This window comes from Mus musculus, chromosome 6, assembly GCF_000001635.26.
Source record: "Mus musculus strain C57BL/6J chromosome 6, GRCm38.p6 C57BL/6J".
In the NCBI taxonomy this organism is placed as follows: domain Eukaryota; kingdom Metazoa; phylum Chordata; class Mammalia; order Rodentia; family Muridae; genus Mus; species Mus musculus.
This window is the reverse complement of record NC_000072.6, coordinates 142,434,412-142,460,303: the sequence shown is the minus strand read 5'-3', so window position 1 is coordinate 142,460,303 and position 25,892 is coordinate 142,434,412. Positions and strand designations below refer to the sequence as shown.

Genomic DNA, 25,892 nt, shown 5'->3' with positions numbered 1-25,892 from the left:
AAGGAATGGGACCCCAGTGAGGAGGGCAGCTAAGGACAGAGTAACATATCTGTCTGATGAAGTCCTATACAATCCCTACCAGGGGCTGGCTGGAGAAGGTGGCCATCAGCTTCTTGGTAGTAGTAGAGGGGAAGGTGGTTTGTACTTTGGGAAAAGCCTGTTGTGGTAACAGATATGCAGTCTTTTGGCACCAGTGACAAGGTGGGGTGTGTGTGTGTGTGTGTGTGATTTGGTATGAGAGCATATTTGTGTGTGTGTGTGTGTGTGTGTGTGTGTGAGAGAGAGAGAGAGAGAGAGAGAGAGAGAGAGAGAGAGAGAGAGAGAGAGAGAGAGAGAGTTTGAAAGAAACTCCCTTGGGTAGACTCAGTAGATTCTCTTGATTTCTTCAAAAGCATTGCTTCTGTTATTGAGTCATTTACTCAATGAATATTACTATCAATTGAACGTTTATTTAAATTATTAACAGTATAATGGATATTACTCTTCATAATACTTATATGTATTCTATGGATACAAAAATAAATATGGCCCATTCCTAAAAGAGAGGATTAAGAGATAAATAGATGGACTTGACCAACTTGTCAGTAAATCTTACTTTCTCTTGCTAAGTTTGCATGCTCCAAGTGTATGCCCTTTTAAGAGAGGTAAGACCGCCACGTCTCACATCTGTCCTGCTGTGGGCAATGGTCAAGATCAAGCGTCAACAAAAACTTTTCTAAAGTGTTTTCTTCTGATGCAGGTGACAGACCACGCAGACGGTAAACACGTCATTGCCCAATTCCATGAATGGCAGGCTGGGACTGGGCTGATCCTTTCTCGTGCCAGGAAACTCCCCATTGCCACAGTATTTACAACCCATGCCACACTGCTTGGGCGTTATCTCTGTGCAGCAAATATTGACTTCTACAACCAGCTTGACAAGGTAAAACACCCACCAGCCCCCCTCAGCCCCTTCCTTTCCGTTCATTGAAGCCCAAAGATGAAAGATATTGATCGCTACGTTTGAGCTAACAACCACATGGCAGCGATGCCCTTTCAGCTAATCAGGATTCACAGAGCAGCGTCCCCTGGGTGATGGAGGTGGAGGGAGCTTAATTTTGCTCAGAGTGCAGTGAAGTGTGGAGGTTGAGAGACCTGAATTCTGCTCCCTCTCTGGGGAGACAGATCCAGACGGGTGTAACAGAACAGGGATGCTGTGCATAGCCAGACATAGGCTCCTGTTCCTTCCAGAATTTGAGGTCTGATGAAGGCAGTTAGATTACTGGGGTCTGTTAGCTTTATCTCCTCTATCCTCCATGTGAGCTATTTATTGGTGAGCACTGTGGGCGGGTCAGCTTCTTTCTGTATTTCTGCAGTGCATAGGTGACATGCTTCCAGGGCTGCAAGAGCAGCTGGCACTGGAAGTGGAGGTAAGCATCTGATGATGTAGCTGCTCAGTTTATACATTGTTCATCTCTGTGACCCCCAATCATTCAGTTTTGAATCTTTCTTCAATTTTCCATTAGTTAGGTTAGCATCATAAGTTTCTTTTATCTTTTAATTTTACTTATGTGTCTGTGTGGGTATATTTGACATGTGCGCAAGTGCTCTTGGAGGCCAAAGGAGGGCATCAAGTCTGGAGCTGGAATTACAAGTTGCTGTGAACTGTTCGCATGTGTCCTGAGAATTGAACTCAGGTTCTCTGCAAGGGCAGCAAGTTTATATAAAGCACACATTTGACTGCCATACATTTAAAAAGATAAATATTTAATATTCATTTTACTTATCAAGTCAGTTTAGGGCTTAAAAGTTTGGTTTCATTATTAGGACAATCAAGAAGCTGAAAATGTGAGTTTTTAAAAAATCTTTCCCAGCATTCAAAGTTCTGCGATCCTATGAATCAGAATGTGTGTGTCCTCAGATGCACATTCATGAATAATAATCAGTAGCCTGGGAAGTTTATGTTGCTGTCTCAAACACATTTGGAATGCTAGAGGAAGCTCCTGAAAGCCTCTCACTGTGCAGACAGCGGAGCTAATGAGAGCTGCCCTACAAAAAGGTCAGCCCGTGCTAAGATCTAGGCTTTACATAAAGTCAACAGGGATTTATTTAGAAAGGCAGGAGACTGAGCAGACCTGCAAACCATGCATGGTAACAGCCAGCTAATGAGGGCAAAGCAGCTCTCTCTGATGGGCACTGAGCAGTGCAGCGTGTCCTGCGAAGGTCAGACTTGGAGCTTAGCCCGACAACAGGATCCTTCACTCTGCACTGCTGCGTGGTCTTATAGACACGCAGCCAATAAAAAAAAACCAAAAAACTAATAATGTGTAATGAGTAGTTTTATTTAGGGACAGACACATTATAGTTACAACAAACCCTTTGGTTGAAGGAAATAACTACATCTGTATGCCTCTAATGATGGTTACATATCTCAAGTATATTCAGATATGTGATATGAAATTCAAGCCCATTATTCTCGTGAACTGTTCAGCCAGCCACTGCGGGTAACAAGTAGCCAAAAATCAGGTTTTGAGTTAAATTCATAAGCATTTTTTACAGCAAGGGATCCTGTGCTCACACCAGACATAGATTTAGGCAATATTTAAATATATCAGATTATGCACCTCAAATAAGACATCTAGTGTAAATGTGACGTTGGGCAAGTTTCCTGAGGTCTGGAAGGTTCTATTACCCCTTCTGTGAAATGAGCGAATTTCCTGAGGATGAAACACGGGGTGAACAGCAGCGCTGAACACTGCTGAAGACATCCCGTGGCTCTGGATACACATGAGTCTTATTTTCCCTTAGACACTGCCGGTGTCACCGGAAGCCTTGTGAGATGTGACACTGGTTGAGTAAAGTTTAAAGAAGGCTTATTGAGGACTTGGTTTCTGGGGTTTTGTGTGTTGTTTGTTAGCTAAAAATATCTAGAGGGCACTATGAAATCTCATAAAAATATAGTAAAAGATGATACCAAGTCAAGCAGCGGTGGCACATGCTTTTAAACCCAGCAGTAGGGAGGCAGAGGTATTCAATTCTCTCTGAGTTGGGGGCCAGCCTGGTCTACGAAGTGAGTTCCAGGACAGCCTACAGTGCTACAGAGAAACCCTGCTTTGAAAAACAGACAAACAAGCAAACCAAAGCCAAAACCAACCCAACCCAAAAGGACAGGTGAGCCCACCATCTGACATATTTGCTATTTAGCATGAGCATACACTTCTTTGAAATTAACTTAGAAGGAGTATGTAACCAAGGAAAAAGAAATACTCAACTTTTTCTCTCTCAGAAGATTAAGTAGGATAATAAATTTCCAAACTTTCAGGGTCAAGATTATTGTCAGATTCGTTTTATTTTTATTAATGTTTAATTTAATTTTATGTATGTAGGTGTTTTGCCTGCATGTGTGTCTGTGTACCACGTGTGTGCCTGGTGGCTTCTGAGGACATTGGTCTTCTGGAAATGGAGTTACAGATGGTTGTGAGCTGCCATTGGGTGCTAGGAATCAAACTTGTGTGCAAGACCAGACAGTGCTCTTAACTACAGTCATTATTCAGCCCCACGTTTGTTTTAATAACCTTTTTAAATTTTATTTTCTGCTTCACTGTTTATGGGAAATGTAGAAAGAAATCCTTGGAGGTTAGAATTATCCCTACACTTATGAACTGTGGGGTAAGAAAACATGTAACAAATATCAAATTTTTATAGGTGATGAAATAGCCGTTTCTCAGACTTGAAGTGAACAGTGCTGTTAAAAATACCAATTTTATACTCTAGCCAGTGGCTTAATATCCACTAGTCCTTTAATGGGGTCTTTACAACTTCAATCAGCTCTGAGGAAAACCTTGGCATGTGGAGGGGGTCCTGTAAGGAACGTGTGTTTGTCTTCAACAGTTCGACATTGACAAAGAGGCCGGGGAGAGGCAGATATACCACCGCTACTGCATGGAGCGGGCATCCGTGCACTGTGCGCACGTGTTCACCACAGTGTCAGAAATCACAGCCATCGAGGCAGAGCACATGCTGAAGAGGAAGCCTGGTAATGACAGAGGCTGGGTTTGCCACCCTAACACATGCAGCACCCTTGCTTAATTGCTGTGCTCTCACCTGCGGTTTCCTAGTTGTCAGAGACCACTTGGGTGTCTAGAGGTGGGGTCTTCAAGAAATAAATAAGCTTTGTCGAATAAAGCAAATACAAGTGGAAAATAAGAGCCCAAGGAGAGAACAGTGGCAGCACAATGGGCCGGGCTGGGTTCTTTTTCTTTCCCAGTTTCCCCTTGGATTTGGAGTTGTCTCGGACTGTCTGCTGTCATGAACACCAGAACCGAAGCAACTTGGAGAGGAAAGGGTTTGTTTCAGCTCACACATCCTGATCACTCACAGCCCATCACTCAGGGAAGTCAGGGCAGGAACTCAAAGCAGGAACTGAAGCAGAGGTTATGGAGAAATGCTGCTTACCAGCCAGTTCCTCCTGGTTCACTTAGCCTGCTTTCTTATACCACCCTGACCGCCCATAGGTGGCCACACCCACAATGGGCTGGGCCTTCCCACAGCAATCACTGTTCAAGGAACTGCACCTCAGAGTTGCCTACAGACCATCTTACAGAGGGATTTTTCTCAACTGTGATTCTCTCTTCTCAGATATGCTAGTAAACTGACAGAAGCCAACCAACGCCGACTCATTCTCACGCTCCCTGGCTACCAATGACCTCATTTCTCTGTTGATCTCTCTGTCCACAGGGCCCCTCTTTGAGATTGTGCACGCGCTTTGGCTCTACCTCTCTCCCTCTCCCCTCGCCCCTCTGTCTCTCTCTCTATCTCTCTGTCTCTCTCTCTGTCTCTCTCTGCCTTAAAAAAGCAAACCACAGCTGCTACTTCATGTCACCCACACACTGCCTGTGTTTGCCCTCCCACACTAACTGAAAATTGCCTTTTAAAGAAACTACCAAATTCAGGGTTTTTAAATCTTATTTATTTATTAATTATTTTGTTTATTACCACTCCTGGTATTAAAGGTGACAGAGGGAGTGCATTCCTACTCAGGAAAGAGTTGCCATGGTTTTATTTTGCTTTTCCAGATGTAGTGACTCCAAATGGTTTGAATGTTAAGAAGTTTTCTGCAGTGCATGAATTTCAAAATCTCCACGCCATGTACAAGGCCAGGATACAGGATTTCGTTCGAGGTCATTTCTATGGGTATGTTTTCCTTTAATCAGAAATAAAAGCACCACGGCTACTGAGGTGGCTCAGGTGCGAGGAACACACGCTCCCCTTGTGAGGTCCCAAGCACCCACATCAGGTGGCTCACAACCACGTGTAAGTCTAGCCTGGAGAGAGGGGTGGTTCTGATGAACTCTTCTGACCTCCAAGGGAGTGTACACACAGGCACACACACACACATAAAGAGACACACACACAGACATACACAGACAAACACAGACACACACATAGACACACATACAGAGACACACACACAAACACACACACAAACACACACAGACACACACACAAACACACACAGACACACATACAGAGACACACACACAGACACACACAAACACAGACACATACAGACACACATACAGAGACACACACATAGACACACACACAAAGAGACACACACAGACACACACACAGACACAGACACACATACACAGACACACACAGACACACATGCACACACATTTTTCAAGATGGTTTCAAGCATTATCACAGATGTCTCTTGCTCCTGCAGATTTTGTTGTTGTTGTTGTGTTTTATCAGAAGTCACTTTGTTTTGTTTCAGTCATCTGGACTTTGATCTTGAGAAGACTTTATTCCTCTTCATTGCTGGGAGATATGAATTCTCAAACAAAGGAGCAGACATCTTCCTGGAGTCCTTATCCAGGCTTAATTTCCTCCTGAGGGTAAGGAAGCTCTGAGCTGTGGCACAGGGTTCTAGGAGAAGGTCTTTCTGCTGTGAGGCGTGAAGAACTGGCTTCCAGGGCATTTGATTTTGACATCACCTTGGGCAGGTGAAATGGATCAGCCAGTAAAGGTGTCTGCTACCCAGTCTGATTTCCATGGCAAGAACCGACATCATGGAAGAGAAAGCAGACTCCTAGAAGCAGATATCTGAGCTGTGCTCAGATGCGACAAAACATTTAAAATGACAACATCGTTCTGGAACTGACTCTGCCACTCAAGTTACATATTGGAGTCGTATGTCACTCGCATGCATCCTTGTCTATGCTTTAAAAGTACTTGTCCTAACTTCACACTATGCATGTTATATGTCAGAAAGTTATTTTAATAGTCCTTTCCCTGATGGGAATTTGCTGAAAGGTAGGTACAGCAAAGTCCAGCAAACGGTGAGCCATGCATCACTTATTAGAAACCAAATATAAGCTGTGGTGGTGCACACCTTGAATCCTAGCACTGGGGAAGCACAAGAAGCTGAGTCTCTGAGTTCAAGGTCAGCCTGGTCAGAGGAGTGAGTTCCAGGATGGACAGGCAGGGCTATACAGAGAAGCCCTGTCAGGAAAGAAAGAAAGAGAGAGAGAGAGAGAGAGAGAGAGAGAGAGAGAGAGAGAGAGAGAAGGGAGGGAGGAAGGGAGGGGGGAGGGAGGGAGGGAGGGAGGGAGGGAGGGAGGGAGGGAGGGAGGGCCTCAAGTTCTGTGATGGGTGATGGTACAGTGTCCTGTTGGCCACCCTTGTGACTGTCCTTCTTCATGTTAAGCAGCCAAGTGTTTTAGCGAGAGTCTTCCATAGAACATGACAGAGCTTGCAAGTTCCATTCCTCCCCACTCCCCAGCTATACCACTTCCCCAAGGTCACAGATCTCTAACTGTTCATCTCTGATGTGGCCTACCACCTGGAAACAGGAAGAAGGTTTTACTAGCACACCACTTCTGCTCCGGAAGCTAGCCTTAAAAAGAGGTTCCCATTGAATTCAGCAGGGAAACACAGGCCAGGAGGGACTGCTGTAGAAGATGGCTTCATGCTGTAGTTATCATTTAAAGTGAGTAGTTTATACTCCAGTCCTATCACATGGAAGTATAGAACAAATGACTCAAGAGTGTAGCAGTTGAGACACTTCGAGTCGGGGACATGGCTCAGTGGTTGAGTGCACGTGCACATTCAGAGCTGGGTTCCTAGCTCCCACGTGGAGGCTCACAGTCTCCTGTCACTCCAGTTCCACGGCATCCAATGCCCTCTTCTGATCTCCTCAAGTTCTGTGCTCATGTGCACACACTTAATTTAAAACAAACAAACAAAACAGATAATGAGACCATCTAGGCTTTCCTGAATTCTGTATTATTGTATCCCTAGTGCTTTTGATATATAGATTTTTTTCCTCCTTTAGCAAGATGTTATACCAATTATCCTGAAAGATTTCCTAAAACTGCAAGGTAAGAAAGTGATTAGTAATAATCTCATCTGCCAAAAGAGTAAGTGAAAAGGATTATCTTTGTATAATCTTTTCTATATTTCCTGGAATATATCCATAAAGCATGCTTTATAAATAGGTTCATAACTGTATCAAACATGTTCCATGTTTGGGGTCATTATTAATAAATCCATTCATATAGTTATTAAATGTTCACTTTACTTGTAGATGAAGTAAACAAAACCCATTTTTATTAAGTTAGAGAGAAAAGATGATTATAATACTCAGAGAAATTAAAATACCCAATATATAGTAATTTCTTTGATGGTGTGAAGGCTGCCACCTGCGGTGAACCTCACGTCTTATAGATTTCCTGGATGGACTGTCAAGTTTCAGAAGGCAGAGGCCACCCAGCTGAAGGAAAGATGACCGAAACTCAGGACATCGTCTTCTCACTTCAGATAATAAGGCCATGCATATACACACAGTTTTAACTGAGTTAGTTGATGCTTTCACTCCAAAGCTGCTTTGGTCTATGTTGTTGCCCTGTGAGAAATGCTAGGCTCTGGCATCTGAAGGAAAGAACAAGAAAGCAGAGATTTCAGATGTTTAAAAATATACCAGTTTAAATATAATTTTTGTTCCTAACATGTTATGGGCACTCAGATAAAATAGCACACATACCATCAATAATAGTAACATCAATAGAATGAGACAAACCACATCTATTGTGTACGGTGGTTATAAGGACTAGGGCAACTGTGTATTTAAAGTGCCCCAGCACAGTATCTGCCACATCTAAAGCATGTGATTGTCCCTTAACTTAAAGCCTAAAACCCAAAATGCATCACATGGATTATCTAGACATGTAGCAGAAACATGTTTTAAAAACGTTTGTACCAACCGATATGAGTAAATTGGAAAGAGTTAGGAAAAGATGAATAAGAAATACATTCTCATTAAATTTTGAATCTGAACTTTTAAAGAAGGTATTTTAACTTTTTAAAAATCAGGTTCCATGTGTGTTTTGTTTTGTTTATTTAACCACAGGAAAATACAATGATGTGAGTAGTCAGTATTGTCTATTTTAAATGGCCAAGGTGTGGAAATATTCACTGCTGAGAAATCCTTACTGGAAATCAGTTTCAATTATGACTGAAAAGTCTAGAGAAGACATGTGCACTCATTCAGTGGCTCACGGGCCAGTGCACTCTCTCTCTCACGACACGTGACAACAGTTTTCCAGGTTTAAGATCCACGTGACGGTGTTTTCTGATCTTTGGTAGGTGACGGTGCTATGTTTTCTCACCCTCCTCAGATGCATAAGAGTAACGTCACCGTGGTAGTGTTTTTCATCATGCCTGCCAAGACAAACAATTTCAACGTGGAAACCCTGAAGGGCCAGGCAGTGCGGAAACAGCTGTGGTAATCTCACATTTGTCAGCCTCCTCAGGCCACACGTGAAGGGAGTTTTTGCCTAAGCGTGTGACCTCTGAGCTGTGTCCTCAAACTACATTTCTTTCTTGCTGACTATAGCATAAATATGGTGTTGTTCTCCTGGGGCTAGCTGCTGTGTTAGAGTGTGCAATGCCTGTAATGTGGTGGAAAATCACATTACTAGGAAAATGTCCTAACGAACAACCACAGACTGAGCAAGTATCTATATGTGGGCTTTAAGGATGGGCTGGGTATATTTCACAGAGAAAAACTAAAGAGTCTACCAAAGCAAGGAGATGAGTGCAATGACTCCCTCTACACGCAGCCCAGATCACACAGCAAACATGTCACTAGCTTACTCTGTCTATTCACTGACCCTTCCCACTCTCAACCATCCCCGGTTACCTCAAGCAAAAAAGAATTCCAGCTCTCTGGGCTGTCAAGTGTTTTGTCCAAGCCTTGGTCCTGGACTTTTTCCAAGCAAGCTAAATTGGCCAGTAGGGAAATACTAGGAGAGACTGTGTTTTAAAAGACTTGTAACTTCAAGGAATGGTAATGAGACAACAGCACCTTTACCACAGATGATGTCTTAATTACCTTTCCGTGACTGTGACAAAACACCATGACCAAGGCAACTTATAAAGGAAAAGTTTAACCAAGCATTCACAGTAGCAGAGGGTTGGAATCCATGGACTTCGCTGTGGGGGAGCATGGCAGCAGGCAGGCATGGTGCTGATAGCTTACATCTTGACCCACAAGCATGAGGCACAGAGAGGTTACTAGGAATTGCATGGGCATTTTGACACCTCAGAGCCCACCCCCAGTGACTCACCTCCTGTAATAAGGCCACACCTTCTAATCCTTTCCAAAAAGTTCCATCAATGGGGGACCAAGCATTCAAAATATGAGCCTATGTGGGTCCTTCTCATTCAAACACCCACAAATGAATATGAAACGTTATGATTCCATCTGAAATCTTTCTATGTTAAACAGGGACACTGTGCATTGTTTGAAGGAGAAGTTTGGGAAGAAACTCTATGACGGGTTATTAAGGTAAGTGATTAACAGCCATTCTAATCCTGGGGGGCTCAGACCTTGTCTAAGTTAGGGTTTTACTGCTGTGAACAGATACTATGACCAATGCAATTGAGATTGGCTTACAAGTTCAGAGGTTCAGTCCATTATCAATGTAGGAGTATGGCAGCATCCAGGCAGGCATGGTGCAGGTAGAGCTGAGAGTTCTATATCTTGGTCTAAAGGCTGCTAGTGGAAGACTGACTTCCAGACAGCTAAAGTGAGGGTCTTAAAGCCCACATCCACAGTGACACACCTACTCTAACATGGCCACACCCTCTAATAGTGCCACTCCTTGGCCATCACAGACCCTTTGGGAGTTGAATGACCCTATCACAGGGGTTGCATATCAGCTATAATGAATATCAGATATTTACATTATGATTCATAACAGTAACAACATTACAGTTATGGAATAGTGATGAAAATAATTTATGGTTGGGGGAACCACAGCATGAGGAACTATATTAAAGCATGAGGAAGGCTGAGAACCACTGTGTGTAGAACAACGCACACATCAACATTTAGGGCTTCACCATTCACAGGCCACAGTTTAGACACTTACACGCATTTTGTTCCAAACACCATGGAATTTGCAGCCTTCAAAGATGTCACGTCAGATGAATACTATCATTGTCTCTTTCATTTGACAGTATCAATAAACAGCTTGTACCTAGGAGACCATGAGCGCACATGCACACAGATTCTTATTCAGGGGCAAACTCATTAGTACATCAGTTTGAAACTAATGGAGTTTTGAAGTTCAAATATATATTGGCCTAACTTGATAAATGCATGAAAAATATTTATATGGCAAATCTATTTTAACAGCTTAGTAAATACCACTATTACAGTAAATGAACTATTTATGCCGGACAATTAGAAAGCACTTAACTAGTTCCAGCCATTTTTTTATTTTTAATACTGTTTTCATCACAGAGGAGAAATTCCTGACATGAATAGTATTTTGGATCGAGATGACTTAACAATTATGAAAAGGGCCATTTTTTCAACTCAGGTAAGAAAAACTTTAAGTGCCCACCATCTCCCATGATCATTCAAATCAACCTAGGCAATATTGTCTTCATTCATGTAAAGGAATGTGCTAAATTAGGAATCTTCAAATCTGCGAGTTGAAAAAGATACTGGCCTTTCATTCTGTTTACATTTGTGGTTATGGAACAGGGCAGGTTGGAACCAGAGGATAATTTGAAGGACTTACATTCTCTCTTTCACTGTGTGGGTCCTAAAGATGGGATTTAAATTATCAGGTTGGCAGCAAGAACCTTTAACCACTGACCATCATTTTACCCATTTAGAAAAAAATCTACTTGAATGATTTTGTATGTGCTTTTATGAGTTGTTTCTAGGGGATTCTTTTAAAAATCTCATAAAAGTCTGTTTTTGAACCCACTTACAGAATTTCTTTGAACCAATGTACTCAGTTGAAAAACTGTGTCCATTATAGCAGAGAACCTTGTGACAATCTCCAAAAGTGCAGAATCCTCCCCACAGCTGAGAAAACGCCCGTTCTTCTCAGTGGAATAGAATTGTTATTTTAAAGTGTAATGTAGCATGTTAGACATGCATGGGAACCTCTGTTAATAGTGTGGTTTGCTAGACAATTCCAGTGAATCTCGTCCATCCTGCGTGAAGATTCCAACGTGCCTTCACGTTCTAGATAAATCCAGAAGTAATCATGATGCCCGAGCCTTCCTTACAGTTGCTTCGAGGAAGGGACAGCTTTTTGTTCATGGTCTGCGAAGAAAGTTCTGGAACTCTTTCTCTTCCTCTGAAACCCACAAAGCTTACTCATGTTAACCAGCCTCATCTCAGAGGATGAGTACAGGCAGCGTGCGTGAAATATCGACTGCCTTTTGCAGAAATGAGTCACGCTTACTAATGCTTTTCACCACGGATGCGTTTCTTCCCTCTGTTCCCTCAGAGACAGTCTTTGCCTCCTGTGACCACTCACAATATGATCGATGATTCCACGGATCCCATCCTCAGCACCATTAGACGAATCGGACTTTTCAACAATCGTGCAGACAGAGTCAAGGTAGAACTAATTGGTTTGCTTTGCACTGCTTCCAAGTCGTGCAGAATAGGCTCAGTTGGTTAAGTGCTTGCTGTGCAAGCGTGAGAAGTCGAGGCCACCTTCCAGCTCTGTGGTAAAAGCCTACCCGGGAGGCATGCACTTGTAATCCAGTGCTCAGGGGAATCCAGGAGATCCCCAGAGCCTACTAGCAAGCCAGCCCAGGTTAACTGATAAGCTCCGTGGGACCCTACCTCAAAAAGTAACGTGAAGAGCTCTTTAGAAACAACACCCAGGGTTGAGCTCTGCTCTCCACACATGTGTGCCCACAAATGCAGGGACATCAATACAGACAGGCACCTACAAGAACACATAGCCCCATGTCCATGTACACACATCCAAACAAAAAATAACAGCATGTACTTGGGAGAGAGTTTATTACAAGCTCTTCATTGTCTTAACATCTTCCAGAAAAAAGGATAAAGAATTCTAAAGAATAATGAATTCTGCTTCTTGGTTTAGGTAATTAGAATACTCTTAGATATTGGGTAACTCTGAGTTTTAATCATAACATTCATTTTAATTGCACAACGTCATCAGTAGACACAAGAAAAGTTACCTAATTTTTAATGATTAAAATAATTATTTTATTGATTATTATTAATTATTTTAATGATTAAAATAATTCTAAAACTGATATAAGTTAATGCTTTTTTGTTTTCTTTTATGTATTTTATTTTTAAAATTATATGTATTCATTTATTCTGTGTGTGAGGTAGGGGATGAAATGTGCTATGATGCTCATGAAAAGGTCAGAGGACAATTTGTGGGAGCCAGTTCTCTATTGCCACCTTTGGATTCCAGGGATCAAACTCACGCTGTCAAGCTTAGTGATAATCACCTGTACCTGATGAGCCACCGTGCTGACCCTGTGGTGTGTTTATTATAACAATTCATAGTCACACGGATGATGCTTTATTATTATTTTATGTGCATGGGTGTTTGCCTGCACATATGTGTGTGCACCACATGTATGCCTGGTACCCAAGGAAGCCATAGGAAGGCACTAGATATCCTGAAACTGGAACTTCAGATGGTTGTGAGCTGCCACGTGGGTGCTGGGACTCGAACCCAGTTCCTCTGGTAGATTAATTAGTGCTCCTGATGCACCTCTCCATTTGCCCTGCCTGGTTTCTACATTGGCTCTGCATGCTTGTGCAGCCAGCACTTTATGCATCCCTCTGTCTTCCAAGCTGTGTGTCCACTTCAGTAGGCTTTAATTCCAGAGCCACTTTTTAATTTCCATCTGCTGGCTGTCCCACCCAGGAACCACCTCCTTTCTGTTACACCCTCACTGGTTCAGTCCATTTGCTGCAACTGATGAGTCTCAGCTGGTACACTGCTATCCCTCCAGATTAATCCTTTGTATTAGGATCATCTGGGCATCATTCTAAGAGTAGACAACTGAACAATGGAGTGTTATGATCATTTAGAGTCGCTTTCCTAAACATGCTTTGTGTTCTACATATTCTCCATTTCAGAATAGGTGGTAACTCCTGATAACTCTTTCTTTTCTAGTCTATCATATAGCCATGATACTCTACATTATAAGTAGATTTTTAGGCTTTGACATACTGGTTCATGAACAGCAGCAGCACACCGCTGCACACAGGCCTTCATGCATGTGTGACATTTTTCTTTGAGTCACATGTGGCTTTTTGAGCAGAGTCATGAATACCATCTTTACAGGACACTCCAGTTGTTGTGCAGACTAGAAAGCCTTGAGGAATCAAAGCAAAGTGTGGTAGGCGGCAACTGCCTCTAGGTGAGAGGGGATGGCAAGTTTAATCTGGATATGAGTGTTCCAAAATCTTCCTCCCCTGAGCCTCGTTTCCCTCAGCTAACTCATGCATGGGTCACGGGTGACCCATCCTCTCTTTCCTGTTCAAGTTGGGAGCAAACTGACAAATAATACAGAGGTCAGCAGATGGAGAACCAAATACAACTTTCATTGGGGAATAAGGCTGGAGAGGGGTTGGGGTGTAGTCTAATGTGAAAGCAGAAAATGTATGTGTTAACTAAACCCTGTGATCCAAGATGTGAGGGTGAGGGCAATGTTAAGTGTGCAGAGTTTGAGCTACAGAGTGGAGGGACGAAGAAAGCAGAGCCCACATTCTTTACAATTTATCTTTCCCTCTATCCCTGAATGTACAACACAGGACTCCGTATTTCTGAGTTAAGCAAAGCGTAGACAGGTTTTTTTTTTGCTTTATTTTCTTCATCAGAACTTTCTTTTTTAGGTGATTTTACACCCAGAATTCCTGTCCTCCACCAGCCCTCTATTGCCCATGGATTATGAAGAGTTTGTCCGAGGTTGTCACCTTGGGGTGTTTCCATCGTACTATGAACCCTGGGGTTACACACCAGGTGTGTGATATGTGTAGAATGTGGGCGAATTCTGATTTGGTTGCATGCTATTTCAAACGTGTGTATGTGATGTTAAAATTGATCAGAAACTCCTATGGCGGCTTTGTTCTCAGTTTGTTTAAAAATGATTTGGGTTGGATCCATTTCATTGGGTCAATTCAATGCTTTGCAGATTCTAACCTAAGATTAGGGTCACCACCCTGGTGAGTCCTGCACAGGGAGGTTTGCTTCCTTCTAAGTGGACATCCAGCCTGGTACCTCACTGTCCTCCAAAGAGAAACATAGGGTTTTATGGGGATTGTACACTCTTCGGTTATCTCTCCAGATCTCATTAATGTGAAGTAGGAACCAAATATATAGAGCTAGTATAAAAACAGGAAGTCTTACCATATGGTTTTCTACAAGCTATTTCAGAAGAACATATTTTAAACATTTAAATCAATTTTGTAAAACAAAAGTCAGCCATGAAAACCCCTCTACGTCTTTGTCTTTCAAAAGACAGTATTAAGAGAGCGTGCGTCTGGTGTTGAGTAAGACATTGTAGTCAATGCCATCCTACATTCAGAAACTCTGACATCTCTATTTTTTTTTTCCAGATCAATAGTCAATTCTCAAATCTACTCTTTGTCATTTTCTCTTCTGGTCCTTAAGTGGTGTGGTTACTATTAGCAACAAGAGTGATGGATTTGCATTTGTACTAAAGCATCTTATTAAAAGAGAAGCATGGCTTAGAGTCACAGCTCAGTGGTAGAACATGTACTGATACTATACAAGGCCCTCTCTCCAATTCCCAGCACCACGAAATAGACAATAATTTAAAAACATATACATTTTGCCTGTCTTCCAGAAGGAAAGAACAAGGTAATTAGTTTCTTCTGTTGTATTAGTAATAGCAGACACTCTTCCTGATTAAGGTACAATTGCATTTATTTCAAAACAAAATGCTAAAAAATATTATTAACTACAGCTCAAGGGACAGCAGAGGCCAGGTAAAGGTAAATTATTATTAAGAGAACTTTCACTTCAAACATTGTCTCTGTAACTCCATCCATGGGTATTTTGTTCCCTATTCTAAGGAGGATTGAAGTATCCACACGTTGGTCTTCCTTCTTCTTGATTTTCTTGTGTTTTGCAAATTTTATCTTGGGTATTCTAAGTTTCTAAGCTAATATCCACTTATCAGTGAATGCATATCAAGTGACTTCTTCTGTGATTGGGTTACCTCACTCAGGATGATATCCTCCAGATACATCCATTTGCCCAAGAGTTTCATAAATTCATTGTTTTAAATAGCTGAGTAGTACTCCATTGTGTAAATGTACCACGTTTTCTGTATCCATTCCTCTGTTGAGGGACATCTGGGTTCTTTCCAGCTTCTGGCTATTATAAATAAGGCTGCTATGAACATAGTGGAGCATGTGTCCTTGTTACCAGTTGGAACATCTTCTGAGTATATGCCCAGGAGAGGAATTGCTGGATCCTCCGGTAGTACTATGTCCAATTTTCTGAGGAATCACCAGACTGATTTCCAGAGTGGTTGTACACGCTTGCATCCCACCAGCAATGGAGGAGTATTCCTCTTTCTCCACATCCTCGCCAGCATCTGCTGTCACCTGAATTTTTGATCTTAGCTGTGTTCTTCTTGTATCCTCAACCTCTGGCTTCTACAGTCTCTTCTCTCCCCTTTTCTTTAGGGTTCCCTGAGCTCTGCCTAATGTTTGTCTGTGGGCCTCTGCATCTGTTCCAATCAGCCATTGGAGGAAGTGTCTCTAATGACAATTGGGCTAGGCATCAATTCTATGAGTATATCAGAATATCATTTGGAATTATTTCATTGAGTGTTATTCTATTTTACTTATTTATTATTGGACAGTTGCGTTTGGCTTTTGCCTAAGTCTCTGAGCCACCAGACCCCTGATTCTAACCATCTAGGCACTGTCAAGCATGGGTTCCCTTTCATGAAGAGGACCTGTTACTGAATAATATTCTACTATGTAAATATATTACATTTTCTTCATCCATTCTTTGGTTGAGAAGCATCTAGGTTATTTCCAATTTCTGTCTGTTATGAACAGGGTTCATAAATTCATTGTTTTTAATAGCTGTGTAGTACTCCATTGTGTGAATGTACCACATCTTCTGTATCCATTCCTCTGTTGAGGGACATCTGGGTTCTTTCCAGCTTCTGGCTATTATAAATAAGGCAAGTGTCCTAATGGTAGGATAAAGCATCTTTTGGGTATATGCCTGAGAGTGGTATCTCTGGGTCTTGAGGTAGATCGATATCCAATTTTCTGAGGAACAGCCATAATAATGATCTCTATAGTGCCTGTGCCAATTTTCACTCCTACCTGAGATGGAGGAGTGTTCTTCTTGCTCCACATCCTTGCCAGCAGGGCTGTCAGTTGTGATTTTGACCTTAGCTATTCTGACAGGTGTAAGATGGAATCTCAAAGCAATTTTGATTCTCACTTTCCTGATGACTAAGGACGTTGAACACTTCTTTAAGTGTTTCTCAGGCATTTGAGATTCCTCTGTTGAGAATTCTCTGGTTAGATCTGTACCCTATTTTTGATTGGATTATTTAGTTTGCTGATGTCTACTTTCTTGAGTTCTTTGTATATTTTGGATACTAGCCATCTATCAGATATGGAAAGCTGAAAAATCTTTCCCGATTTTGTCCTATTGACAATATCCTTTGCCTTATAGAAGACTTTTCAGTTTTATGAGTTCCCATTTATTAATTGTTGATGTTAGTGCCTGTGCTATCGATGTTCTGTTCAGAAAGTCATCTCGGGTAAGAATGTGTTTGAGACTATTCATACTTTCTTTTCTATCAGGTTCAGGGTGTCTGGTTTTATGTTGAAGTCTTTGATCCACCTAGAACTGAGTTTTATGCAGAGTGATCTGTACGAATCTGTTTGCATTCTTCTACATCCTGATATTCAGTGAGACCAGAACCATTTGTTGAAGATGGTTTTTTTCATTGGGTATTTATGACTTCTTTATCAAAATTCCAGTGTCCATAGATGTGTGGATTTACATCTGGGACTTCAATTGGATTCCACTGATCAATGTGTTTGTTTTTATGCCAATATTATGTGGTTTTTATTAATATGGCTCTGTAGGACAGCTTGAAATCAGGAATGGTAATACCTCTGGAAGTTCTTTTATTGTTCAAGGTTTTTTTAAACTATCATTTATTTTTTGTTATTTAAAATATTTATTTATTTATTTTATGTATATGAGTACACTGTAGCTGTCTTTAGACACATCAGATCCCATTACAGATGGTTGTGAGCCACCATGTGGTTGCTGAAAATTGAACTTTGGACCTCTGGAAGAGCAGTCAATGCTCTTAACTGCTGAGCCAACCCTCTAGCCTTTAGGTATCCTTTGTTTTTGTTGTTGTTGCTTCCATATGAATTCAAGTATTGTCCTTCAAAGCTTTGTATTGAATGATGTTGGAATTTTGATGGGGATTGTGTTCAGTTGGTAGATTGCTTTTGGTAGAATGGGCATTTTTTTCTGTTAATCATACCAATCCATGAGCATGGGAAATCTTTCCATCTTCAGTTATCTTCTTCAATTTCTTTTTTCAAAGACTTGAAGTTTTTGTGATGCAAGTCTTCCACTTGCTTGGTTAGGGTCACCCTATGATATTTTATATTATTTGTTGTTGTTTCCCTGACTTTTCCCCTCAGTACATTTTTCACGTGTATATAGAAGGCTACTGATTACTTGAGTTAGTCTTTTATCTAGCCACTTTGCTGAAGGTGTTTATTGGTTGTAGCCATTCCCTGATAAAAATTTTTGGTGTTGCTTATGTATTCTATCATATCTGCAAATTGTGATAGTTTCACTTCTTCCTTTCCAATTTACATCCCCTTCATCTCCTTCAGTTGTCTTATTGCCCTAGTACTATATCGAATAGATATGGAGACAGTGGACAGCCTGTCTTGTTCCTGATTGCTTTGAGTTTCCCTGCGTTAAATTTGATTGTTGGCTACAGGCTTGCTGGAAATTGCCCTTATTATGTTTAGCTGTGTCCATTGTATCCATAATCTCTCCAAGACTTTTATCATAAAAGTGTCAATGGCTTTTATTTAATTTTATTTCTGGCTTAATCTAAGGAGATAATTATGTGATCCTCTTTCTTTCAGCTTGTTTATGTGGTATATTACATTGACAAGATTTTTGTATGGTAAACTATCACTGCATCTCTAGAATGAAGCCTACTTGATCATGGTGAATGCTGTTTTTGACATCTTCTTGAATTTGGTTTGCGAATATTTTATTGAATTTTTTTTTGCATCAAGTTTCATAAGGGAAATTAGTGTGAAATTCTATCTTTGTTGAGTCTTTGTGTGGTTTAGGTATCAGGGTGACTGTGGCCCAATAACATGAATTTGGCAATATTCCTTCTGTTTCTATTTTGTGGAATAATCTGAGAAGTGTTGGCATTAACTCTTCTTTGAACAGCTAGTAGAGGTCTTCATTAAACTGCTTTTTTTTGCTTGGGAGACTTTTCATGACTGTTGTATTTTCTTGGGGGTTATAGAGCTTTTTAACTTGTTTCTATGATCTTGATTTATCTTTGGTAAGTGGTATCTATTGAAAAAATTAATAATTTGGCTTAGAGTTCCTATTTTGTGGAGTATAGTTTTTTGAAGTATGACCTAAAGAGCCTTGGTATTCCCTGAGCATCTATTGCTATGCCGCTCCCCCTTTTCCTCTTTGGTTTCGTTAATTTGGATATTTTCTTTCCATCTTTTAGTTAGTTTGGATGAAGGTTTGTCTATCCTGTTGATTTTCTCAAAGAACCAACCCTTTGTTTAATTAATTCCTTGTATTGTTCTCTTTGTTCCTATTTTATTGATTTTAGCCCTCAGTTTGATTATTTTTTGCTATCTACTCTTGTTTCTTCTTGTTTGTTCTTGTGTTTCAGCTGTGTTCTTAAGTTGTTAGTATGAGATATCTCCAATGTTTTCATGTCTGTGCTATGAACTTTCCCTTAATGCCATTTTCACTGTGTTCTATAAGTTTGGGTATGTTGTTCATTCATTTTCCTTGAATTATAAAAAGTCTTTAATGTCTTTCTTAATTTTGTCCTGTCCTCATAATCATTCAGTAGAGAGATGTTCAGTTTTCATGAGTTTGTAGGCTCTCTGTTATTTTTGAAATCTAACTTTAATCTGTGGTGGTCTAATAGGATGCAAGGAGTTATTACACAGTTTTCTTGAGTCTGTTTAGACTTGATTTGTGACAAAGTACATAGTCAATTTTGGAGAAAGGTCTGTGAGGTGTTGAGAAGAAGTTATATTCTTTTGTGTTTGGGTGAAATGTTCTGTAGATATCTACTAGGTCCATTTGATTTATAATAACTGTTAGCTCTAGTATTATATCTGTTTAGATTTTGAACTGTCCTGTGGTGACAGTTTGGTATTGAAGTCTCCCACTATCAATGTGTGAGGGTCAATGTGTGATTTAAGCTGTAGTAATGTTTCTTTTACAAAAAAAGGTGGTCTTGCATTCAGTGCATAGATGTTAAGAATTGAAATGTCATCTTTTTGGATCTTTCCCTTGATGAGTGTGAATTATCTGTGCTTTTCTTTCTCTTCTGATTAATTTAGCTTTGAAGTCTATTTTGTTTGATATTAGAATGTCTAGACCAGATTCCTTCTTAGGTCCCTTTACTTGGAAGATCTCTTTCTAACCTTTTACTCTAAGATCTATCTTTGTTGTTGAGGTGTGTTTCTATTAAGTAGCAGAAGGATGGATCCTATTTTCACATCCAGTCTGTTAATCTGTTTCTCTTTTTATTGGGGAATTGTGTCCATTGATATTGAGTGATATCACTGTTCAATGGTTGTTCATTCCTGTTATTTTGTGGTTGTTGTTGTTCCTGGTAGTGTGTGTCTGTGTGTGTGTGTTTCCTTCCTTTTGGTTTTGTCAATGTGAGATTATTTGTTTTCTGTTACTTTACATAGATGTATTTAACCTTCTTAGGTTAGAGTTTTCTTTATAGTGTCTTCTGAAGGGCTGAATTTGTAGATAGATACTGTTTACATTTAACTGTATCATGGAATATATTGTTTTCTTCATCTATGGTTATTGAACATCTTGCTGGGTATAATAGTTTGGAGTGACATGTGTGGTCTCAGAGTCTGTAGCACATCTGCCAAAGGCCTTCTGGCTTTTAGATTCTCCACTGAGACCTCAGGTGTACTTTAAATAGGTCTAAGAGACTTGGCCCTTTTCTTTTTCATCTTTTCATATTCTTTCTTTGTTCTATGTTTTATGTTTTGACTATTATGTGTCAACAGGACTTTCTTCTCTGGTTCAATCTATTTGGTGTTCTGTAAGCTTCTTGTACCTATATAGGCATCTCCTTCTTTAGGTTAAGAACATTTTCTGCTGTGATTTTGTTGAAAACATTTTCTGAGCTTTGAGACGGGAATCTTCTTTTTTCTTTTACTATTATTTGAAGGTTTGGTCTATTTCATGTCAGGAAACTTTTTTTTAATATTTTTTATTACATATTTTCCTCAATTACATTTCCAATGCTATCCCAAAAGTCCCTCATACCATCTCCCCCACTTCCCTACCCACCCATTCCCATTTTTTTGGCCCTGGCTTTCCCCTGTACTGGAGCATATACAGTTTGCATGTCCAATGGGCCTCTCTTTCCAGTGATGGCCGACTAGGCCATCTTTTGATACATATGCAGCTAGAGTCAAGAGCTCCGGGGTACTGGTTAGTTCATAATGTTGTTCCACCTATAGGGTTGCAGATCCCTTTAGCTCCTTGGGTACTTTCTCTAGCTCCTCCATTGGGAGCCCTGTGATCCATCCAATAGCTGACTGTGAGCATCCACTTCTGTGTTTGCTAGGCCCCGGCATAGTCTCACAAGAGACAGCTACATCTGGGTCCTTTCGATAAAATCTTGCTAGTGTATACAATGGTGTCAGCGTTTGGAAGCTGATTATGGGGTGGATCCCTGGATATGGCAGTCTCTAGATGGTTCATCCTTTCGTCTCAGCTCCAAACTTTGTCTCTGTAACTCCTTCCATGGGTGTTTTGTTCCCAATTCTAAGGAGGGGCATAGTGTCCACACTTCAGTCTTCATTGTTCTTGAGTTTCATGTGTTTAGCAAATTGTATCTTATATCTTGGGTATCCTAGGTTTTGGGCTAATATCCACTTATCAGTGAGTACATATTGTGTGAGTTCCTTTGTGAATGTGTTACCTCACTCAGGATGATGCCCTCCAGGTCTATCCATTTGGCTAGGAATTTCATAAATTCATTCTTTTTAATAGCTGAGTAGTACTCCAATGTGTAAATGTACCACATTTTCTGTATCCATTCCTCTGTTGAGAGGCATCTGGGTTCTTTCCAGCTTCTGGCTATTAAAAATAAGGCTTCTATGAACATAGTGGAGCATGTGTCCTTCTTACCCGTTGGGACATCTTCTGGATATATGCCCAGGAGAGGTATTGCTGGATCCTCCGGTAGTACTATGTCCAATTTTCTGAGGAACCGCCAGACTGATTTCCAGAGTGGTTGTACAAGCCTGCAATCCCACCAACAATGGAGGAGTGTTCCTCTTTCTCCACATCCTCGCCAGCATCTGCTGTCACCTGAATTTTTGATCTTAGCCATTCTGACTGGTGTGAGGTAGAATCTCAGGGTTGTATTGATTTGCATTTCCCTGATGATTAAGGATGTTGAACATTTTTTTTCAGGTGCTTCTCTGCCATTCGGTATTCCTCAGGTGAGAATTCTTTGTTCAGTTCTGAGCCCCATTTTTTAATGGGGTTATTTGATTTTCTGAAGTCCACCTTCTTGAGTTCTTTATATATGTTGGATATTAGTCCCCTATCTGATTTAGGATAGGTAAAGATCCTTTCCCAATCTATTGGTGGTCTTTTTGTCTTATTGACGGTGTCTTTTGCCTTGCAGAAGCTTTGGAGTTTCATGAGGTCCCATTTGTCAATTCTCAAACTTACAGCACAAGCCATTGCTGTTCTATTCAGGAATTTTTCCCCTGTGCCCATATCTTCAAGGCTTTTCCCCACTTTCTCCTCTATAAGTTTCAGTGTCTCTGGTTTTATGTGAAGTTCCTTGGTCCACTTAGATTTGACCTTAGTACAAGGAGATAGGTATGGATCGATTCGCATTCTTCTACATGATAACAACCAGTTGTGCCAGCACCATTTGTTGAAAATGCTGTCTTTCTTCCACTGGATGGTTTTAGCTCCCTTGTCGAAGATCAAGTGACCTTAGGTGTGTGGGTTCATTTCTGGGTCTTCAATTCTTTTCCATTGGTCTACTTGTCTGTCAGTATACCAGTACCATGCAGTTTTTTTTATCACAATTGCTCTGTAGTAAAGCTTTAGGTCAGGTATGGTGATTCCACCAGAGGTTCTTTTATCCTTGAGAAGAGTTTTTGCTATCCTAGGTTTTTTGTTATTCCAGATGAATTTGCAGATTGCTCTTTCTAATTCATTGAAGAATTGAGTTGGAATTTTGATGGGGATTGCATTGAATCTGTAGATTGCTTTTGGCAAGATAGCCATTTTTACAATGTTGATCCTGCCAATCCATGAGCATGAGAGATCTTTCCATCTTCTGAGATCTTCTTTAATTTCTTTCTTCAGAGACTTGAAGTTTTTATCATACAGATCTTTCACTCCTTAGTTAGAGTCACGCCAACATATTTTATATTATTTGTGACTATTGAGAAGGGTGTAGTTTCCCTAATTTCTTTCTCAGCCTGTTTATTCTTTGTGTAGAGAAAGGCCATTGACTTCTTTGAGTTAATTTTATATCCAGCTACTTCACCAAAGCTGTTTATCAGGTTTAGGAGTTCTCTGGTGGAATTTTTAGGGTCACTTATATATACTATCATATCATCTGCAAAAAGTGATATTTTGACTTCCTCTTTTCAAATTTGTATCCCCTTGATCTCCTTTTGTTGTCGAATTGCTCTGGCTAGGACTTCAAGTACTATGTTGAATAGGTGGGGAGAAAGTGGGTAGCCTTGTCTAGTCCCTGATTTTAATGGGATTGCTTCCAGCTTCTCTCCATTTACTTTGATGTTGGCTACTGGTTTGCTGTAGATTGCTTTTATCATGTTTAGGTATGGGCCTTGAATTCCTGACCTTTCCAAGACTTTTATCATGAATGGGTGTTGGATCTTGTCAAATGCTTTTCTGCATCTAACGAGATGATCATGTGGTTTTTGTCTTTGAGTTTGTTTATATAATGGATTACATTGATGGATTTCCATATATTAAACAATCCCTGCATCCCTGGAATAAAACCTACTTGGTCAGGATGGATGATTGCTTTAATGTGTTCTTGGATTCAGTTAGCTAGAATTTTATTGAGTATTTTTGCATCGATATTCATAAGGGAAATTGGTCTGAAGTTCTCTATCTTTGTTGGAAATTTCTGTGGTTTAGGTATCAGAGTAATTGTGGCTTCATAAAATGAGTTGGGTAGAGTACCTTCTACTTCTATTTTGTGAAATAGTTTGTGCAGAACTGGAATTAGATCTTCTTTGAAGGTCTGATAGAACTCTGCACTAAACCCGTCTGGTCCTGGGCTTTTTTTGGCTGGGAGACTATTAATAACTGCTTTCTTTAGGTGATATGGGACTGTTTAGATGGTCAACTTGATCCTGACTCAACTTTGGTAGCTGGTATCTGTCCAGAAATTTGTCCATTTCGTCCAGGTTTTCCAGTTTTGTTGAGTATTGCTTTTGGAGAAGGATCTGATGGTGTTTTGGATTTCTTCAGGATCTGTTGTTATGTCTCCCTTTTCATTTCTGATTTTGTTAATTAGGATTTTGTCCCTGTGCCCTCTAGTGAGTCTACCTAAGGGTTTATCTATCTTGTTGATTTTCTCAAAGAACCAACTCCTCGTTTGGTTAATTCTTTGAATAATTCTTCTTGTTTCCACTTGGTTGATTTCACCCCTGAGTTTGATAATTTCCTGCCATCTACTCCTCTTGGGTGAATTTTCTTCCTTTTTTTTCTAGAGCTTTTAGATGTGTTGTCAAGCTGCTAGTGTTTGCTCTCTCCAGTTTCTTCTTGGAGGCACTCAGAGCTATGAGTTTCCCTCTTAGAAATGCTTTCATTGTGTCCCATAGGTTTGGGTATGTTGTGGCTTCATTTTCATTAAACTCTAAGAAGTCCTTAATTTCTTTCTTTATTCCATCCTTGACCAAGGTATCATTGAGAAGAGTGTTATTCTGTTTCCATGTTAAAGTTGGCTTTCCAATATTTATGTTGTCATTGAAGATGAGCCTTAGTCCATGGTGGTCTGATAGGATGCATGGGACAATTTCAATATTTTTGTATCTGTTGAGGGCTGTTTTATGACCAATTATATGGTCAATTTTGGAGAAGGTCCCGTGAGGTGCTGAGAAGAAGGTATATCCTTTTGTTTTAGGATAAAATGTTCTGTAGATACCCGTTAAGTCCATTTGTTTCATAACTTCTGTTAGTTTCACTGTGTCCCTGTTTAGTTTCTGTTTCCACGATCTGTCTATTGATGAAAGTGGTGTGTTGAATTCTCCCACTATTATTGTGTGAGGTGCAATGTGTGCTTTGAGCTTTACTAAGGTGTCTTTAATGAATGTGGCTGCCCTTGCATTTGGGGCATAGATATTCAGAATTGAGAGTTCCTCTTGGAGGATTTTACCTTTGATGAGTATGAAGTGTCCCTCCTTGTCTTTTTTGATAACTTTGGGTTGGAAGTTGATTTTTTTCAATATCAGAATGGCTACTCCAGCTTGTTTCTTCAGACCATTTGCTTGGAAAATTGTTTTCCAGCCTTTCACTCTGAGGTAGTGTCTGTCTTTTCCCCTGAGATGGGTTTCCTGTAAGCAGCAGAATGTTGGGTCTTGTTTGTGTAGCCATTCTGTTAGTCTATGTCTTTTTATTGGGGAATTGAGTCCATTGATATTAAGAGATATTAAGGAAAAGTAATTGTTGCTTCCTTTTATTTTTGTTGTTATAGTTGGCATTCTTTTCTTGTGGCAGTCTTCTTTTTGGTTCATTGAGGGATTACTTTCTTGTTTGTTCTAGGGCGTGATTTCCGTCCTTGTATTGCTTCTTTTCTGTTATTATCCTTTGAAGGGCTGGATTCTTGGAAAGATTATGTGTGAATTTGGTTTTGTCGTGGAATACTTTGCTTTCTCCATCTATGTTAATTGAGAGTTTGGCTGGGTATAGTAGCCTGGGCTGGCATTTGTGATCTCTTAGTGTCTGTATAACATCTGTTCAGGCTCTTCTGGCTTTCATAGTCTCTGGTGAAAAGTCTAGTGTAATTCTGATAGGCCTGCCTTTATATGTTACTTGACCTTTCTCCCTTACTGCTTTTAATATTCTATCATAATTTAATGCATTTGTTGTTCTGATTATTATGTGTCTGGAGGAATTTCTTTTCTGGTCCAGTCTATTTGGAGTTCTGTAGGCTTCTTGTATGATCATGGGCATCTCTTTCTTTATGTTTGGGAAGTTTTCTTCTATTATTTTGTTGAAGATATTTGCTGGCCCTTTAAG

At 40.4% G+C, this 25,892-nt stretch overlaps 1 protein-coding gene across 3 annotated transcripts in view; it reads left to right on the top strand.

The window, feature by feature from the left end:
* Window positions 1–25,892, top strand: part of Gys2 (glycogen synthase 2) — a 50,519-nt gene that overhangs the window by 12,827 nt on the left and 11,800 nt on the right. For 2 of the 3 annotated variants that reach the window (XM_006506957.4, NM_145572.2), the window contains exons 4-12: window positions 740–922; window positions 3,871–4,015; window positions 5,055–5,172; window positions 5,762–5,882; window positions 8,664–8,770; window positions 9,776–9,835; window positions 10,796–10,874; window positions 11,802–11,915; window positions 14,192–14,318. In XM_006506957.4, coding sequence (XP_006507020.1) covers window positions 740–922; window positions 3,871–4,015; window positions 5,055–5,172; window positions 5,762–5,882; window positions 8,664–8,770; window positions 9,776–9,835; window positions 10,796–10,874; window positions 11,802–11,915; window positions 14,192–14,318 — 1,054 coding nt within the window. Of the gene's footprint in view, window positions 1–739; window positions 923–3,870; window positions 4,016–5,054; window positions 5,173–5,761; window positions 5,883–5,990; window positions 6,411–8,663; window positions 8,771–9,775; window positions 9,836–10,795; window positions 10,875–11,801; window positions 11,916–14,191; window positions 14,319–25,892 lie in introns of those variants that run through there. The other variant, XM_011241583.2, reaches the window with a different exon arrangement.